At 20.0% G+C, this 20,494-nt stretch overlaps 1 protein-coding gene across 5 annotated transcripts; it reads right to left on the minus strand.

Moving 5' to 3' along the window:
* Positions 1-491: 491 nt before the first annotated feature.
* Positions 492-20,151, minus strand: LOC108003412 (DENN domain-containing protein Crag). 5 transcript variants are annotated; one of them, XM_062073772.1, is made up of 21 exons: positions 19,899-20,107; positions 19,473-19,645; positions 19,260-19,399; positions 18,848-19,178; positions 15,394-15,993; positions 13,369-13,949; positions 13,061-13,301; positions 12,714-12,984; positions 11,106-11,197; positions 10,728-10,978; positions 10,289-10,459; positions 10,069-10,197; positions 9,733-9,982; positions 9,446-9,587; positions 9,090-9,287; positions 7,551-7,775; positions 5,532-5,776; positions 4,372-4,630; positions 3,882-4,283; positions 2,879-3,051; positions 492-2,147 (listed from the first exon to the last, which is right to left on the minus strand). In XM_062073772.1, exons 3-21 carry the CDS (start codon positions 19,293-19,295, stop codon positions 2,011-2,013), a joined length of 4,734 nt encoding a protein of 1,577 aa, XP_061929756.1. In that variant the 5' UTR covers positions 19,296-19,399; positions 19,473-19,645; positions 19,899-20,107; the 3' UTR covers positions 492-2,010. The 5 variants fall into 5 exon arrangements, with proteins under 5 accessions (XP_061929756.1, XP_061929755.1, XP_061929758.1 ...); XM_062073771.1 differs by having other exon boundaries at positions 19,473-20,151; XM_062073774.1 differs by having other exon boundaries at positions 9,446-9,563; positions 19,473-20,110.
* Positions 20,152-20,494: the final 343 nt, after the last annotated feature.

Here is a 20,494-nt window from a genome sequence, read left to right on the forward strand (position 1 = left end):
ATACTACCTATTTCTATCTTTCTTTTATTATTTTATATTTTTTATCTATGTGATTATTTTTATCTTTGGCTTCCTTCCATCATTTATTTTCTTTATTTATATTGTTCTGTAAAATTTATATACTCAAAAGACATTTTAGACAATATTTAATCAGTTTTATTATATTCTTTAACTTATTGATGAAAAATTTTACCAGAGATTCCAATTTTTACATATCGTAAATATGTTTTAGAATATGGGACACAAAATTTCATTAATTTTATTATGTGCCTTGTCTATAATAGGCAATAAAAAATATATTCATAATATGTCATCATTCATATGTTAAATAATATAACTTATTTATTGCAAAAACTACATTTTATTTTTTAAATTTATTAATACTAATATTTTATTAATACTAAAACTAATTTAAATTATATTACTAATATTTTTTATAATTGAAATAATAAGGATAAATTCAATAAAATATATCACAATGATAAAATTCATTTATGTAAAATACCATGACTGACTTTTATTTATGTTTTACATTTATAATTTAATAACGAACGATATACAGTATTATATTGTATAAGATTCAATTCATCAAATTGAAAAGTGCAGAGCATCTTTAAATTATACATAATTTAACAAAATTTTTAATAATCAATTTAACATATAACTTAAAGAAGAATTATGCGATGAAATGATATTACAGATATTAAATATATAATGTCATGTTCTATTAAATGATTCTACATCAAAATATATTTCAGAAAGCAATATTTAGTAAAGCAATATATATTTTCTTATAAATATTTGCAATTAAAATTGAATATTATTTTAATTACAAGACCAAATATTCAAATATTCCATGTAATATTTTTTCAAGTTGATCAAATGTTTCTTACATTAAAATATTTGATAACATGATATACATAATAATAGTTAAATATATTATAAAATATATCTATAAGAATGCTGAAAATTTTCAACTATTGAAGCTGTATTAATCTATTGTAGAATAAAACATTTAAAACATATAGAAGCAATTGTAGAATAAAATTATATTTAATGGTTATAAGATTCTACAACAAAGATTTGATTTGAAATATCCATTTTTAATCGCAAATAATGATTATATTGTATTGTATATTATATTTTAAAAATGTTTAATTCGAATATCATGTCTTGTGATTCATTTCACGATGTTATATTATAATTAGCAAATTAATATCAATGTTAAATGTATAAATAGCACTTTTCATTGTGAGAAAGATAATGATTTAGTTATTGGTCGTGCATTATTGAATTGTTCATAAAAGTGTAAAAAACATGAATATTGTCTTTTTTACTAAATAGACTTAAACAGATTTTGAAAATTTTGTTATTTTTATTTTTAAATAAAAAGTAAAATTAAAATCGAAAATTTATATTTTTACGTTAAGAATATAGTTTGAAATGTAATAAGATAATTTGTATACTGAAAATTATATCCATTTTTTATTATTATATTATATCAACTAAAACAATTGCATTCATAGTTTTTAGATCAAGTCAGATTCTTTGGTACTGAATGATTTTTCTTATCGCGTTCATACGTATAACTATGAATATTCACATTTTAATAACAAAGTATATATGCAACTATATAATATATTCTTTTTCTTTAAATAGAAAATTATTGATAGTAATCGCATATTTCTGATAAAGAAGAATACATTATTCTTTAATCGAATATTTTAATATTTATGATTTTCATTTATAAATTGTAAATTTTTTTATTTATTTTTTAATTATGAAAAAAGTCTAAATTTTTAAAATAAATTAATTATCAATTTTCAATTTTCGTTTAGAAATAATAATCATAAATACTTATCTAAAATGTATAATTTACTATTAATTTTGACATGTTTTATTTATATCGAAAATCAGGCTTTATAGATAAATCTATAATATTTCTTACGAACATCCTATTCATTTTCACAATATGTTACATCCGTATTATTAATATTTTGAGTTTTAATTTTACACGTTTAATTGTTTAAAGTAATGTCTGCAAAACACTGACATCATTGAGGGCGGAGCATCAATTTTACATAACAATTTTTCTTCTTTTTCCGTTAATTTTTCTAAAGCTAAAGTGTATTCTCTGTCAAAAACACCTGAAATAAACAAATAAACAATTCATAATAAAAAATAAAGTAAAAAATAAGTATATTTATAATTATAATTATTATTTAATAGTATAATATAAAAAATAAATATATATTTAAATTTATGTGTAATAATATTTATATTATTTTTAGCTATTAATTTTTTTATATAAATTGAAATATATAATAAAATGAATTATATTCGTTAAATTCTTGATGTTGTATAATTATTTAAAAAAAGAAAACAAAAATGTAAATTTAAAAATTAATATTCGATGTATATATATATATATATATATATATATATATATATATATTATAAATATGTATTATGAACTTTCCCCGAAATTGAAAAATGAAAAAGAGTTTTCCAGTTCTCCTTTTGTATACACATTCAATAAAATTAAAAAAACTATTATTATCAATATATATAGTTATTTTAAATTCCATTAATTAATTTCCATTGTATCTTTTCTTATTTTAGAATTTATTTTATAATTATCAAAAATTAGTATTTTTTTACGGAGACATGCTTTCGATTTTTGATGCCAAATTGAAAATTTTGATATTAATAATAACATTTTTATAAATTATATTTATAATATATATTTATATTTATAATAAAATTTAATTATCTTTTTCATTTATTGCGTACAATAAATTGAAATATAAATAAATACCTAAATAAATAAAAGAAATTAAATAAATTTTATTTTATAATTTAATAAAAATTAACATACTTTGGTCAATATTTCCTCTTCCCAAAACTGTAAATGCCAGAAACAAAATATCTCGATATATAGAAAATAGCGGTTGATTAGATGATTGATTTTTACTTCTTTCTAAGGCCACTCTTTTTATAGGTTCCGCTAAATCATTTCGTCGAACGTTTGTGATTACCGATTGCATTAATCTAAAATATATAAAAATAATAAGTGAAAAATTATAAATGAACATGGATTAAATTTCTATAAATAAGAATTTTTAAAGATCTTTCATTCACTAATAATTATTATAAATAATAAACAAATAATTAAAACATAATAATCATGTAAATGAATGAAAACTATATTACTTATGTTCTTGATATAAAAAAGATATTATTGAAATCTTTCTATGTTTATAGAATTATAATGGTATTTTATTCTATTATTCTATTAAAGAATTAATTATTTTTAAAATTTAAAAACATTATCTATGAATAATTTCGACAATTTTTTAGAAAATTTTTTATGTATAAAATTTTTTTATAATAAAATTTCGAAATGATGAAAATGAAGTTTAAAAATATTTTTTTATTTATTCTTTGATTATTTGATTTTTTAATTTTTTGATTATTAAATTTTTAAAATAATAGATTTTTATTGATGTTACATTCAATAATTTATATATTACTTGGAAAATCAAATCAGTTGTAAGAATAATTTGAAAAAGAAAATTCCTATTTTAAATTTGTAAAAATATAGAATATTTAGGATTTTTCTTCAGGCATTAAATGATATGCTGATGTTTCAGTGATATTAATATTTCTATACACTAATCGTATTTATATTATTATTATCAATATTATATCGATTCAAATCGATCAATAATAAAATTATTAATAAATAAATTATTATAAATAAATTATAAATAAAATAAGAATGTTTTTTTAATGTTTTTTTTAATAATTTTTTTTAAAAACTAATGCTGGATATATGTATATTGTATATTTTATTAATATAATAAGAAAGTTTAACTTACGTTTTGTCATCTGCAATATTTAACTTCCATTGAAGATACATAGGTAAGCGATCCATGTGAAGTCTTTCATTATCCCACATGGTTTTAACACCTACAGCATTATAATTTATGTGTTCTTTCTTCTTATCATTGCTTAGCCATAGATCAGGTAAATGACTCGTTAAATTAATTCTTTCGAAATACCATATAAGATTCCAATATACTATTGGATGTTCCTCAATAAACTTATGTTTAATAAGACACGCGTCACCCTCTTGACTTAAAACACTTTCTAGTTCTTTTCTTAAAACTAGAGGATTTAAGTATGGCACCGTAATAGGTTCTAATAATTCTCTTGGTTTATCTAATAATTCAACCAAAGCTCCCATTAGAGGATCACTTTTCTTTTCATTTTCCTCGCATCTTTATAAGCAAGAAAATAATATAAATAATATACATATGTAATTTATAGAAAAAATTATATTTAAATAACTTTGTAAATTTAATATACCTATAATCTAATATTGTAATTGTAAGTAGAGGTACTGTTGCTTTATCACAGTACTGACAAACTGTATTTAAATTCGAATCTTCTGGTTGCCAACCAGCCATTATTTCTTCATCATAAAGAATAGTGGCACAATGATGACATCTACTTGCACTAGATAATATAAGCTCAATAGCAATCCGTTCTTCTAATTCTCTCGATCCTTTAGGATATAAACATTCAGCTAAATCGTATAACGCATACGGATCTAGATTTCCATCTCCTATTTAAATATGATAGCGAATTGTTTGGAATTCATGCGTATATATTACATATACATAGGATAAGAAGGCCGAATTTTATCCTTCAATTTATTAATAATAATAAAAAATTAATTGTGTTAAAAAAAGATATATTCTATTTTTATATATTGATTTTGATGAAATAGATGCTGATTTCGAAAGCATGTTAAAGAATTAAAATTCGAATTTAAAAGTTTAATAAGAATAATTAAATATTAAAATATCACACAAATATAATATCTTGCGAAAAAATCCATTGATTCTTTCCTTTACTATCAATGGGTTAAAATACTTTTGGAACATTTACGAAGAATTTTGTAAACTTCATTTTTATAATTTCAATATTTGCTTATTACAATACAATGAGATTTAAATAAGCAAAAATATAAACTCTATATAATATATAAATATATGAATATTCGGTAATATAGTTATCGCCATTAGAAATTTTGTTTGATACTATCAATATCATTGATATATTTATTGTGATTCTTGACTTTCTTTGTCTTTCACTCATGTTTTTTTTTCTATGTTCAACAAAATATAAAAAAAATTTTCATTGAGTTATATCAGATTTTAATATCATTTTTTAAACAAATATATAGTCTGAAATTTGATTTTTTGACACTTATTCAATATATAGTATTTTTTAATATCGTTAATTTCAACTATTCGTGAAAATCTTTAAAACTTATTACATATATAAAAGTTTTATTATATTTTGTTAATACAAATAAATTTTTATGAAAATTTAAATACAAATTAAAAAAAACATTAGAAGGATATTATTTGGACCTCTTACCCTATAATTTTGTATACTTTTTTCATTTTTCATTTTTCATTTTTTTTGTAATATAAATAAAAAATTTAATTTTTACAAACCAGTTATTTTAAGAGGTTCATTTTTATCTTGTAAAGAACCATCCGTCATAGAATCCAACGATTCGTGCGATGCTCCATGTGTTATTTTATATTCGCGTTCCTTTAATTTTACTGGAGTACTTGTTGCAGAAATAGCTTCTTTAATTTCGTCAAATTTTTTAACTACTGTGGTAGCAGCAGATTTTAAACTATTTAAACCACCAAGTATTATTTCATTGGATTTTTTTCCCGTCAAACTAGTAGGACTGAAACAAATAATATTCTTGATAATGATTTGATATAATTAATATTAATATGTAGAAAATAATCTAAAACTTAAAAAATTAACAATTTTCATCAAAATAAGTGAAAAGAGATTATTATAGAACCTAAAATAAATTTTTTTAGCATAAAATTTAAGATATTTACAAAAAATTTAATATTATATATCTTTCTATAAAATGAAGAAATAGAAATGGAATAAAAAATGAATTCGGATTTCTTTTTGAGGATTCAAAAATTAAATTTAAAAATATAATCTAGACATCATAGATATATTTAGTAGTCAATTATGAATAAAATAAATTCATATTGTATAATACAAAATGCGAAAGTAATACGGGAAAAACCGTTCAGTTGAATTCTATGGAAAGATGATTTTAATAGTAATTTTTGACAAAAGCGAAAATAAGGTTTATGATTTATCTACATTCAATAAATTATAAAATTGACTATAAAATATTTATTAAGTTCTTTTTACTTTCTTCAATGAAAATTGAAAATATTTTATAAACTTTTAAAAATCATAGATTATTTTATTATCTTCAAAATTCTTCTTATAAAAATAATAAAATTAATTAATCTTATTGAAAAAAGTATTAAAATTTTATTAAAATCATTATTATTGATATCATACGTTTAAAAATAGATTTTGAAACTCTTTTTTTTACATTTACATTATTCATACATCATTCATTTTCGTTATTTTTTTGCGTATATAAAAATCATTTTATAAATATAATAATAAATATAATAAAATCATATAATAAATATATAAATATTTATGTAAATATTTTAATTTTAATTACAAATTTATATATAAATGTAATGAAATATTTTATGATAATTAGGATAAAAAAATGGAAAAAAATAATTCTAATTGGATCGACTCTATGCTTTATAAACAGCTTTATTGAAAAGATATAAGTATATTGTGGTACTATCTAGAGAATATCGATGGATAGTTTTTAAAATATTAATTATAATTTTAGTTTTGAAAAGTAAAATTTGAATAAAAGAAAATGAAAGTATGTAATGAGAATAATATAAATAATATAAATATCAAATGTAATAACTATGTGTATGTGATAACTATTTAGAAAAAAGATTATCTTACCGATTTTTATGGCCTTGAAATATATTATTAAGGTCATTAAAATGGAGATAGCCTTTTTTCTAAATAATTATCGAATTTGTTTACCATCATATAGACAATATCTTGTCTGTAATTAAGCATTAATTAGTCATGTATTACAAAAGCAATATCTACGGATTTTAAAATAATCCGTAAAATGCATTTTTAAACAAATTTTTGATACGATGATTCCTTTAATTTATATTAATAATAATTTCTTTTATTTCTATTCATCAAATACAACTAAATAATAAAAAAATAAATAAAAAATGTCTCCTAAAACGAAGTTTAGCCCAGGTGATTACTATTATACAGATTACATTATAAATGTTCGAAAATTTAGAGAGACTTAGACTGTGAAAGCCATTTTCAACACCTGTTTTAAAAAAGAATATTTTGCGGTGGATGACGCAGAGACAGTATCGACCTTTGATGTCGTTATTATGTTACGATCGGACGAATTGCAGCTACTGCTTTAGGGGCTTCTAGCGAGAGAATCACCCTGTATGTTGGGCCACAGGCAAAACGGTTGAGAACCGCTGTGTGAAATTAAATATTGAAATTGTGAAGAGTTAATGGATAATTTGTAAGTTTATGTTAGTAAATAATAGTAATATCTGCCTTACCCGAAGCTCAGTTTCAAACTTGAACCTAAGCTTGAAAGACTGGAGGTAACGCTGTCCTTTTGAGACCAAAGACTGCTTATTTCTAGTCGTTCTCTTTCCTTATCCTGTTCTCCTTGCTGTGCAACAGAATGTGGCATAGTTTCACTTCTTTGCAAATGACCACCTATCGCTACACCAGTTTCATCTACTGTTTGATGAAATGTTGCACTACGAGGCAGAATATTACTGTAATATAAATGGCAATTATAATAATGATATACACGGTGTGACAAGAAAATAATAAGATTGAATTTGTCGATATATTTAGATACAATATTATTTTACGAATATTTTATATATTCTTCTTAATATTTTAATTTGATTATAGATAATATTTTATTATTTCACAAAATTAAAATTTAAATTTAAAAAACAATTTCTTTATTGTGTAAATGATATTTAAAATATCTTAAATAATCAAAATCTTAAGAAAATTAAATGCAAATAAATTAGAAGAATTTTTAAAATCTTTTAAAAAATTGTGATTCTTGTAAACTTTATATTATTCCTGAAAATTTTGCAGAAAAAAATAAATAAAAAAATCTTGTGCATTAATATATTATATTTTTATTATTATTTTCTTGTTATTCCGTGTTGTTGCAATAATTTTTTAAATTGAAGTTGAATTTCAAGGCACGAAATCTTTCTATTATTTAATTAATTTTTAAAATATATTAATTATTTTTAAAAATATTTGAACATTAGAATTTATAAAAACAAATTGAAAAAAAATGTACTCTGAATTTGCACTAAATAATACATGTTTATATTAAGTTTTTTATAATATACATAATAATACAAAAATATGATCTAAATCATATAAAGAACTATTTTTGCAAAAGGAAATATTGTTGTAAGCACTAATTTTTTATATAAGAATAATAAAATTTCATTGAAAATATAAAAATTATTATAGAAATAAAATTATTAGAAATATGATAAATATTTATTTTAGAAAATTAAAAGTTTAAAAAAAATATTTTTCTTGAACTGAATATTTGAGACGATCATGTGAATGAAAAATATTCGACCATTGAAAATTTAAAAAAAACTGTGTGAATTAAAAATTTTATTAAATGAAAAATAGAGCAAAAAAAGAAAATATGCATATATATAGATTATAAAAAAATATAGTTGAAATCAAGTTAAGATATCATTGAAAGGAGAAATCATAATTATTATAAGTCATCATTATAAAACGAAAATTCGTATGATTAAAATTTAGAGAAAAAAATAAAAATAAATTAATTCGTTCATTTTTGCTTGTATATATGTGTATATCCTTCTTTTTACATTTTTAAAATCATGATTTTTAATTTTTATACTTGTTATTTTATTAAATAAATAGATAATTTTTTGTTCTATAAGAATCAGTCTCATACTTTTTATAATCGATATCTCAAAATTATTTTTAAATTTTTATGTTGAATTTTTAAAAAATTATATAGTAACTTTTTAGAAATTATCCTCATGTATCATTTATTATTTAAAAAAACTTACCTTCGAAATAAAAGTGGTCCTCCTGGTCGTTCTTCATTATTAAAAACAGTTAAAGTACTTGTTGAACAATTTGAATCATTTTCTTCAGAAGGTGAAACAATCGGAGTTTCATCATTAATTAAAGCGCCTAACGGATCATTTTCAGTGACCGGTGTACGAATAGGACTTTTTAATGGTGATTCTAAGTTTCGAATTATTCTAAAAATAAACAAGAAATGCATTTGATTAAATAGAATTGCTTTTGATATTAAATAGATATAATTTTTTCTTTATATATTATTTTCTTTATATTTTCTTTACATAAATATATAGGCTCAAAAGTAAAAATAAAATTATCATAATTTAAATTAAATTACCTCTGATTTAAATTATCCAGTTCTTCTGTTTGTATAATATTTAATGCTGCAGAATCTTTAACAATACTATTTTGTCGTGGAAGTTTCTTTATTTCAAAAGGTCCATATTCTGGCAGATCTGAGACAGAGCTCCCTTTAGTAGCTACCAATAATAATAATAATAATAACAACAACAACAACAATAATAATGAGAGGGAGAAAGAGAGGGAGGTAGAAGAAAAAGAAAATGAAAATTTATGTCTAGAAAAAGAATAATTTAATATCTAAAAAAAAGAAATAATACTTACAATCGCTATGAGCGGCTTCTGTATCTTGAGAATGAGAACTGTCAAGACTAGATCTAGAAAATGCATGTTCCATACTTGCAATTTTGCCATCAATAGATAACAATTCTGCATTTGAACTTAATCTTCTTCTGGCACTTCTTTTACCAGCTCTCTTAAATAGAGCAGCTCCAACTATAGCATTTCTTAATTTATTCCACATTAACTGACTTGAATTTGTCATATCAGATGGCCATGTTGCTTCAAGTACAGCCTAAGCATAATAAAAAAGTACATTTCATAATTGTACTCGATTTTTTATGTTTCTAAGATAATATCGCTATTTATTAAGGATTGTACCTTATTATAAAATCCATAAGTGAGTGCGTTTGGTTGTACTCCACTGCGTTTCATGTGAAATAACAACTTTACAGCTAAAACAGGTTGTCCATAGACGCCACATAATTGCATCATAGCTCTATAGCAAACCTAAAATCGATATCTTTTACAGTAAGATTCGTTAACATAATTTAATTGTAAAAGAAGTGTTTTATTATACAAGAACGAAAAAAAAATTTACTTCTTCAATAGGATCAAGATGTAATTTCGGCATTTTAACTAATAAGTCATAAGCTTGATGTAAGATTGTAGCTGGTTGATTGGAAGTCTGTAGCATAGCCGGTAAATGCAAAAACCAAAGACTATAACATGTTCCAAGTAGACATCTACCCCATCTATCTGGCATTGCTGCCTAAAAAAACATTTTAAATTATTATAAAAAAAAAAAAAAAATAAGAAAAATTTTATATTTTTTTAATTATAGAATTGCAATATTAGAACAAGATATTATTTAAATAATATTGCTCTATTTGATATAATAATTATATAGATTTCTAAAAAAAATTTATTGCAATTTACTAAATATATAAATACTTATTAATATTTTAAATTAATATTGAATGTGTAATTTTATTCAAAATTTAACTGAAAAATATAATTTTTAGAGAATATTTATTTACTTGTTTACGTGCCATCCTTTGTGCCACTTTAATTTCGTGTTTAGTTCTACGTGCCATAGGACTTCCTGGTACTATTCCAAAGGCACTTAAATCTGGATTTCTTATGTTGAAATTTTTTTGTGGTCTTATTAATTCAGGATTCAATTTAAATGTACGATATATAATCGATGGTTGATTTGGGACAGGTTCAGGAGGAGGTATAAATACTGTTCGTTCGCTATGTTGAGATTCATCCAATTCCAAAAGAGGCACTAAAATATGTATCTTAAGTTAAGATGTTTTTTTATTATTTAAGTAACTATTAATTATTAAATTAATTAATTAATTGATATTATTTTGTGATTGTATATTTATAAATTGATAAAAATATATTCTTACCATTTTCGTCCTCTACACGTTCGGTACATTCATCAAAAAATGCTAAACCTGCCATGTCCATATCAGATACAAAACTTCTTTCTTCTATAAATCTAAAAAATATAAAAAAATATGATATATTATAAAAATATCGATCTTGAAAGACATATATAGAAAAATTACAAATTTTTTTTATAATATCTTATAAATAATAGTAGAAAAGAAAGAAAATAGAAAATAGAAAAAAGAAAAATAAAAATGAAATATATTTTATTAGCAATTTATCTCAACATAAACATACCTAATACATTATTACAAAAAATAAAAATTTATTAAAATTGTTAAATTAATCTCATTGTTATAATATGTGTATATTCAATACTATATAATTTATAATATAATTATTATACAAATTGTTGATTATCTGCACATAAATATCTTTCAAAACTAATTTTTTATATTCTTTATGAAACATATAGGAAAACACATTTTATAGGATTGATGAGAATTAATAATTTTTGCCCTTAGTTAAAAAATCTAGTCTAATCGTGAAATTTTTAATGATTTATTTTAAATTTTAAACAATATCCAAACATTATATTTCATCATATTAATTATTTCTAAATTGATTGACTCGATGAATAATCAATCGTTATAATTAAAAAAAGTCAAAAAAAGTCAAAAAAGTTAAAAAAAAATTATAGAAACAATAAACAAAAAGATATAATATATTTTTAATATATGTAAAAAGAAAAATCATATTTAGAATTAAATAAAAAAAAAGTAATAAGAAAATTTACAATGATAATGATGAAAAAAATTTTATATAAAATAAATTGTAAGAAAAATTATATACAATTACTCTCATGTGAGTCGCGATTTAGATTAAAAAACATTGGAATAAAATTTACAAAATAAACAAAATGAACATATTTCAATATTATTTACTGTATATATTAAGAGTCTTTAAAAGTTTTTGTGTAAAAATAAACTTTATATAATATATAAAATGCAATAAATAAAATTTTAATAGTGTTTACCCAGATCTTTTATCTCTCTCCACCAGAATAATATTGTGTAATCTATGTTTGTAAAAACATGTTATATAAGAAATTTGTTTCTAACTTTATTACATTGTAGAACATTAATTATATAACTTATTACTATAACTTTAAGCTGTTTTTATACATAAAACAAAATATGCAATGTGAATGTGAAATAATAATCTTCATTAAGCATAAAAAGCTAAGATTTTTATTATCTAAATATTCAAATAGTCAAAATAATCATTACAATCTAAATTCCATCTCGAAAATCAATATAAATAAATATATAACTTCAGAATTGTTATTATTCAGAAACTATTAGAACTTGTACAATCAGAATATCTAAGTGTTCAGGTTAAAAAAATGTAATTATATTTTGATATATTTATATATCCAGATAATAATTCGATATTTACATATCCAGATAATAAAAATTCTACCAAAATTTAAATTAATGTATTTGAATTGTATTTATTCAGTATATTCAGATACTTAGATCTGAAATAAATGAAGCTATAAATATAATAAATAATTTATTAAATTAAATACTAGAATTATATAAAAGAAATTAATAAGAACAAACCTTATAAACATTTGCGTTTTCACTAACATACTATAAAATTTTGCATGAGCTTTGTCTCGACTTCTGAGAAACGCTAATATGTTGAATAAACTAGTTGGATCTGTAGAACCAACCGTTGGTGCTTTTGTAATTGGTAATAAAAAAGCGCGATATCCTTTGAGTATAGTAGCGGTAAATCTTAAAAAAGCATCTTGTATTTCAAGCTCTAAAGCTTGTTCTTTTCGTTTTTGTTGAAATTCTTTGTCTACACTGAATTCTTCATCTTCTATATCTAAAAATTAAATTAATATTAATTAAAATACTATAAAAAATAAACAAGCATATAAATAATGAAGTACTAAACATACCTTTCATGGATGAATAACTTTTGCCCAAAGAAATCAATTTTGAATAAAGATGTTCTAACCAATTTCTAAGTTGCCTAGCTGCTTTTTTCGGTAATAATTTCACATTTAAATATTTTTTGTCATCACAAATCGCTATGTTATTTGTGTCTAAATTTACACAATTAACATCAGAAGGAGGATCATATAAATCGAAAAATCTAGAATCCACACCAATTAAAAATGGCAATGGAGCATGTAGAACCTACAATTGTAAATATATTATTACCTTTGTTGGTTTAAAATTAAACCGATAAAATAAAATACATTACTTCAGCCAATCCAAGAGGACACAAAGGTATATACGGACACTGCCATTTAAATGGAAATAGTATCATAGCGATTGCTTCGCTCACCGATGTAAGTACATCAGGACGTAATGAATGTACAAGTATTTTCTGTTCAGTAAGGATTAATAATAATATAAGTAAACAATTATCAGGCCCTAAATTGATGAGTAACTGACGAAAACTGGCACCCGATCTAGGTAATGCCAAATCTTCTGGTTGTGTCAAAATCAATCTGTTCTTAGTACTTAACTGCACAAGAATTCTGGGTCTCTGTGGACTTGGAAATGGTATATCATACAAAAAATATGCTATATATTTTTCAATAGGAACTGGTTGAGATTTGTTATTACACATGCTATGTAAAAAAACTAAAAATTTTTCAAATGTGTCAAAAAATGGCCAATGTGATAAGATGCATATAGATTTACTAATATTTAAAGATTGTGTTGCAGGATTTGTATATTGCAATTTTTCTAACTGCGATTCTGTAAGCTTTTTGAATATTCCAGATTGTTTATATGTTTTCATTTTTACTTGTTGGTAATCAATATCTGCATGTTCAACTGAAACAAAAAAATAAGAAAAATTTTATTTTTAGTAGAAATTGCTATTTTTTTTTAAACTTAAATTTTTTGTTCTCTTATCACTTCGATTCTCTCGATCGACTATTAAGTTTTTCTGTGAATAAATAAAATCCTATAAATTTTTTTATTCTTACAATTATTTAATATTTCAATTTCAAAATTGGCAAAATTATATTTTCCTTTGCAAAAATGCTTTAAGGAAATAGTTTTTAAAAGAACAAAGATTAGGAATTAGAAATTTTAAACATAGAATCTTGACATAGAATATTCATAAATGAAAAATATAAATATTTTATATATATATATATCTGTATCTTAAATAATTTGCCACAAATAAATTTATTATTTGAATTTGTAATTTTCTTTATTTATGAGTTTTTGAAAATATTTGTCTATATATGATATATGAATTTTATAAAAATTAAATAGTATTTGATCAATTATGAATATCTATATCTATCCTAGATTATCCAGATATCATTTGAATAAATAATTTTTATATTTCGCATTTAACTAAAAAATTAAAAATTCAATATTTGATAAATATTGGAATTATAAAATTAAATAAGAAAAAATATATACCAGAAATAATAAAAAATAAAAAAAATAAAGAAGCAAAAAATGATGATTCATCGTTCGATTTTAATCATTTAAATGTCTATTTAACATATTGAAGAAATATTAATAATACATAGAATGAAAAAATAGCGAATTACAATTGTAATGAATTATTATTATACTATAGTCGAAATCAATTTAAATCAATTATAATTATGTATTTAATTAATTTCCTGTTTTTGTAATCATAAAGAAATTATCTTATAGAAATTATGAATTGTAATAGTTTCAATAAATTTTATTCATATAAAATATTGATGCGAATACTGAATATCAAATACCGAATAATAAATGATCGGTTTTAATGACAAGTAGCAAAAAATATGAAATTAATTGTTGAGGTAATTATACATAAATATAATTGTTTTTGGAATAAAAATAATGACTTTTAATGAATAATCATTTTTCAAATAAATAAAGTCATTTCAATTTTCCTTTTAAAATTTTTTTTATTCTAACTCTAATTTTGTTCTTATGAATTAGAAATCATATAATTTTTGTATCTTTAATTTTTGTTTCCGACATTTTAAGATTCGAAATTAAATTTTAAAGAATGATTTTTTAAATTTGAATTATCTCAGTTAAAAAAAAATATACATCTAATATTTTTGCTTGATCTTTAAATCTAATAAGTAAAGTTTTATTTAAATTGGAATCAAAAACTTTTTGCAATTATAGATAAAATATTTCATGTTTTTTTATTAGGCATTTAGATCTTTTACTTGAAAATTTATAACAGTGATATTATAATATTATAATAATATGATAATAAGTATGTATTTATAATAATATATATAATATTTACCAGAATTTTTTATATTTTCCATAAATACATCTGGTTGTTGATTTTCTTTAAAATTTGGAATATCCATTTCTAATTCAAGTTCCTCATAAAATGTTAATGCTGATCCATATATTTTTTGAGCTGCATCAGCAACCGTCAAAACAAATGTAGAAAATACTGGTTTAGGTTTACATGCCACTTTGGGCCAACATTCTATTGTTGCTCCCATTGGTAAACAAAACATTGCAACAGAATTTGGAAAGATGAAGCTGCTATAATCAACTATCGGATATTTATATAATATTGCAGGTTTAAATGATATCAAATTTGCCCGATTCATAGATTTCTTGTAACACAAAAACACATCACTACCCAGCATGCCTTTGTTTAAATTTTTATTGATGACACAGAATGCATGTGGGGGAGTTTCTCCTTTATTTGTTAATATCACACAAATATCAGTCACAACTAATGAATTGCATGGCATTTTACGACTTGCACGTCTATATGTCACAAATATTCTTGATGTTGAGTTATTTACATTAGCTAAATGTCCTTTTGGAGTTTCTAATATCATCTCTGCATCTTGCATTATACGTTCTTTACCATCATATATTACACCTGTAATATGTATTTCTTAATACTTTACAATGACATTAATTCAATTATATTAATAATTATTAATTAATTCTATATAATTACAAAATTTTCAAAATATATTAATTTAAACTGTATCATTAAAATAATGTAGCTAAAATTAAAAAGAATTTATCCTATTAAATTATAATTATAATTTTTATTTTTAATTCTATGTTTATTGCAAAATTATAATTTCTTTATATATATTAAATATTATTTACAATATTTAAAAATTGAAAAATTTAAATTAAAAAATTGATAAATTTAATATTTCCTTATTTTTTAAATTAAGATATAATTAAAGACATCTGTTATAAATTATTATTATTAATTAATTATCTGCTATAAATTATATATTAATTAATATTAGTAATTCATATCAATATATTATTTATTCATCATATTAATCATATTAATATATTATTTAAAATACTTATTTTATTAAATATATTGATGAATTACATATAAACTAATTTCTATGCTATATACTACACTAAAATTATATAAAAAGCAAGAACATGCAATATTTTTTTAAATAAAATTTGAAATATTATAATTCCATAAAAATAATGATTTATATATCTAGTTCTAATAGCTATATCAACAAGTATAATAAGCAATATTTTGATGTATTTTTATAATTTTATTAATGGTATTTTATAAATTACACATATAAATTACACATTATTTTATTAATTATTTAAATTACATTATTTTATATATAAAAAATTCTCATGAATTTAATCATCTTATAAGTGTGCAAAAATTTTAAATACCAATTAATTATTCTATATATATATATATATATATATATATATATAATATTTAATTATTATATATTAATTATTATTTGTAAAATTAATTCAAGTAATTATAAGTTGATATTATAAAATCTACCTTTAATTCAATAATTATAAGTTGGTACTATAAAATTAATATTTACAAGAAAAAACCTAAAATAAAATTGAAATATCAATATTACATTATTTATTTTAATTTATTAATTTATTAAGAAATTTTTAGATTTTAAGAAAAAGTAGTATTCAAAAAATTAATGTAGTAGCTTTATAAAATATTTTCAAAATATTCTATAATAACAGAAAATAAAAAAAAAACTTTTTCAAAAATATTTATATGAATAATTATACAATAAATATCAAAAATTAAAAAAAAATGTATAATTTTTATGTGTAATATATAATTAAGATAATTATAAAGAGAATATAATAAAGCATAAATAGATATATTGATATATTGAATAATATCAATTGCAAATAAGATATATTCATATTTTCTATTTGAATATTAACATAAAACATGTATTGATAAATATTTACAAGTTCAATATTTTTTTCTTCTAATTACATTAATTTATATATTTTGTTAAAGGTCAGCCTACCAAAAATATTAAAATGACCTATTTTTAATGAATTACTATATTTCTCCATTACTTACAATAAATGTATATATCTTCTAGGATTTCAAACTTATTTGTTATTTAATCACAATTTATATGTCCTTGGTTTCAACTTGAATAAAATAAACTTTTTGCCTTGTATAATTTTCCAAAAAGAGTTTAAAGATCCAAAACTGGAAGGTGGAAGAACTATGATACCCTGACTTAATGATTATATCTAAATGTTTTCTATATATTTTAAAAATTTCATAAAATTTTATAAAAAAATTTTTGAATTTAATTTTAAATTTAATTAAGAAATTAATCTCACAAATACTTATATTTTCAAAATTTGTCAAATTTTGTAAAAAAAAATTTTATATTTCTTGTAACTTTAATGAAAAATTTTAAATATATATTATTGCTTGTATTATACTTTAAATTTTTATATAAAATCACAAAGGTATATTTAGTTAATTAATAAATGATTTTGGTCATTATATTAAATAATCAATATTTTAAGAGTACAAAAATATTAAATGGTTTATCTTAAAATATTTTACTATATTGCAATAATTTTAATTTTTCATTTATTCTATGTAAAAATTTGTAATGAGATTTAATAATTCATCTCATATTATATATAAATATTGCACATTCTTTTTTAAAAATTTTATATTAATTTTACAAAATTTATTAAATTGATATAATTAAATATTATACAATAAATTTTTTCAAATATTATTTGTTTTTTTATACTACAATATATTTTAAATATGAAGATTACAAAATAATTCTCATTATATATTGCTTATACTACTCCATGAAACATGTAATAATAGATTACAATATAAATAAAATATAATATTTATAAGACAAAAACTAATAAAAATAAAAATTTAATATACTATCTTTTATTATGTATTAAATAACATGAAAAAATTAAATATTTATTTATATATAAAATATATAAAATAAATTATATATAAAATATAAATGTGATATTGATTAGTTATGATTATTTTAATAATATGTAACTATAATCTTTTTATATAAGTTAATATATATATATATATATATATATATATGTAATATATAAATTCTAATATATGTATAAGTTAATATGTAATATATATATTATAATATATATATACATAAATAACAATTTTTTATTATATTCAATATATATTAAAAATCAAAATATTCTATCATTTAAATTATTAACATTTCTTAAGTATTAAAATATAAGATTAATAAAAATATTTTTAAATTCATTAATTTTTTTTAAGTTTATTATAAATGTTTTATTTTTATTATTGTATTATTTTTTATTTATTATTAAAATAATTATAATTGTTGTATATAATATAAAATATATATAAACTGTAAAGTGTAAATATTAAATTATTTATATATAAACTATTAATATTTTTATCTTACCTATATCAACTAATGGTGGTTTATCACGTCCTCGACGATAACATAAATAACATTCATTAGTTCTTAGACTTCCATGATTTAAATCAGCAGGTAAACCTGAAACTGTATGTTCTAACAAAACATACCCTTCTGGACATTTTTCACCCAATGCAGGAAATATGATAGCAAGATCAGTAATTGGAGGTTTCATATTAATATCTTTTACATGTGTTCCTTCTTGATACCAATCTTCTAATTCATTATTTTCATTATCATTATCAAAATCATTGTCTTGTCCAGGTAAACCAGCAATAACAAAATAATCTGCTACCCTCCTTTCATCCATGATTATCTGAATATTAAAATTTAAAAATATAATACATAATATAATTTATTATATATATAACATAATTTTATCATAGAATAAATTTACCAACTTTAAACAATAAAGTAGCTTTTCACATGACATTGAAAAAATCTTTTTCTATCTTTTTTTATGTATTTTAAAATTATTTCCTTTGATAGTCATTAAAAATATCATTCTGATAATAATCATTATTTTCCAAAAACATCCTATAAATTTATAGAATTAATTATTAATATATTACTAATATCAATATTAAAAAAATAATTTTTTCTAAATTACCTTTTGGATAATATATAAATTCTAATCATTCAGTTTTTTTAACTAAATCTTTATTTCAAACTTTCCAAGGTTATCACTTAATACAATAATAAAATTTAAATTTTGAAGAAAATACGGATATATTTGTTCATATATTTACAATGTTCACAATTATTCTGCTAAAAACGTATTCTCTAAAAATGTAGAATTACATACATGCTGATTTAAATTACATGAGTTTTCTTATAAATGCAAAAAGTTATGAAATAAATGATCATGATTTTTTAAAATCAATAAAAAAATTCAGAAATAAATAATAAGTCATAAAAATTAAAACAATACTTCTAATATTTATAAATTTTCACAAATATTTTATATAATAATCACAACAAAACTTTTTTCACAAGTCGTTTTGAAAGTTAAATATTTCTAGGTTATGTGTCATACCAACTATCTTATATGCGTTTACTCAAATCACGAGTGACGTTATTGAAATGTGACGCAAATTTTCTATTGAGAATTAAATTTTTTTTATATGTTATGTTTTTATTTTGTTGTTTCTTTAAATAAATATAACAAATGATTCCATAGAAAATTAGAAAAGAGAAGATATGTGTAGATATAAAATTCGCTTATTAATATTATATGTATCAATTTTTTAAATTATGAAATATTTCTAAATATTAATACACAATCAATGTAATCTATTATTATTTTTTTAAATAACATATATATATATATATATATATATATATATATATATATATATGTATTTATAATAACTCTTAAAATTTTAAATATACTATATTAGATTAACTTAAAAATATATAAGTATGTATATATTATTATTACAAAAAATATAATAAATATAATAAATATTAATATGTATAGTACAAAACATATATATATATATATACATATACACTATACAAAAATCTAAATAGATTTTTCTTAGTTTATTAAATTTTTTTTATTTTTTTTAATAAAATTTTTATAATTATTATTTATATATTATTAATATTACACAATAACAATATTTTTTA

Source organism: Apis cerana, linkage group LG4 (genome assembly GCF_029169275.1).
Source record: "Apis cerana isolate GH-2021 linkage group LG4, AcerK_1.0, whole genome shotgun sequence".
NCBI lineage: Eukaryota > Metazoa > Arthropoda > Insecta > Hymenoptera > Apidae > Apis > Apis cerana.

Bases quoted from the DNA above. Each gene is read 5' to 3' on its own strand.
- LOC108003412 (XM_062073771.1), bottom strand. From the start codon at position 19,295: ATGTCATGTGAAAAGCTACTTTATTGTTTAAAGTTG. The intron at 12,985-13,060 runs GTATGTTTAGTA...TTTAATTTTTAG, and splicing joins AAGTTATTCATCCATGAAAG to ATATAGAAGATGAAGAATTC. The intron at 10,198-10,288 runs GTAAATTTTTTT...TATCGATTTTAG, and splicing joins ATCTTGATCCTATTGAAGAA to GTTTGCTATAGAGCTATGAT.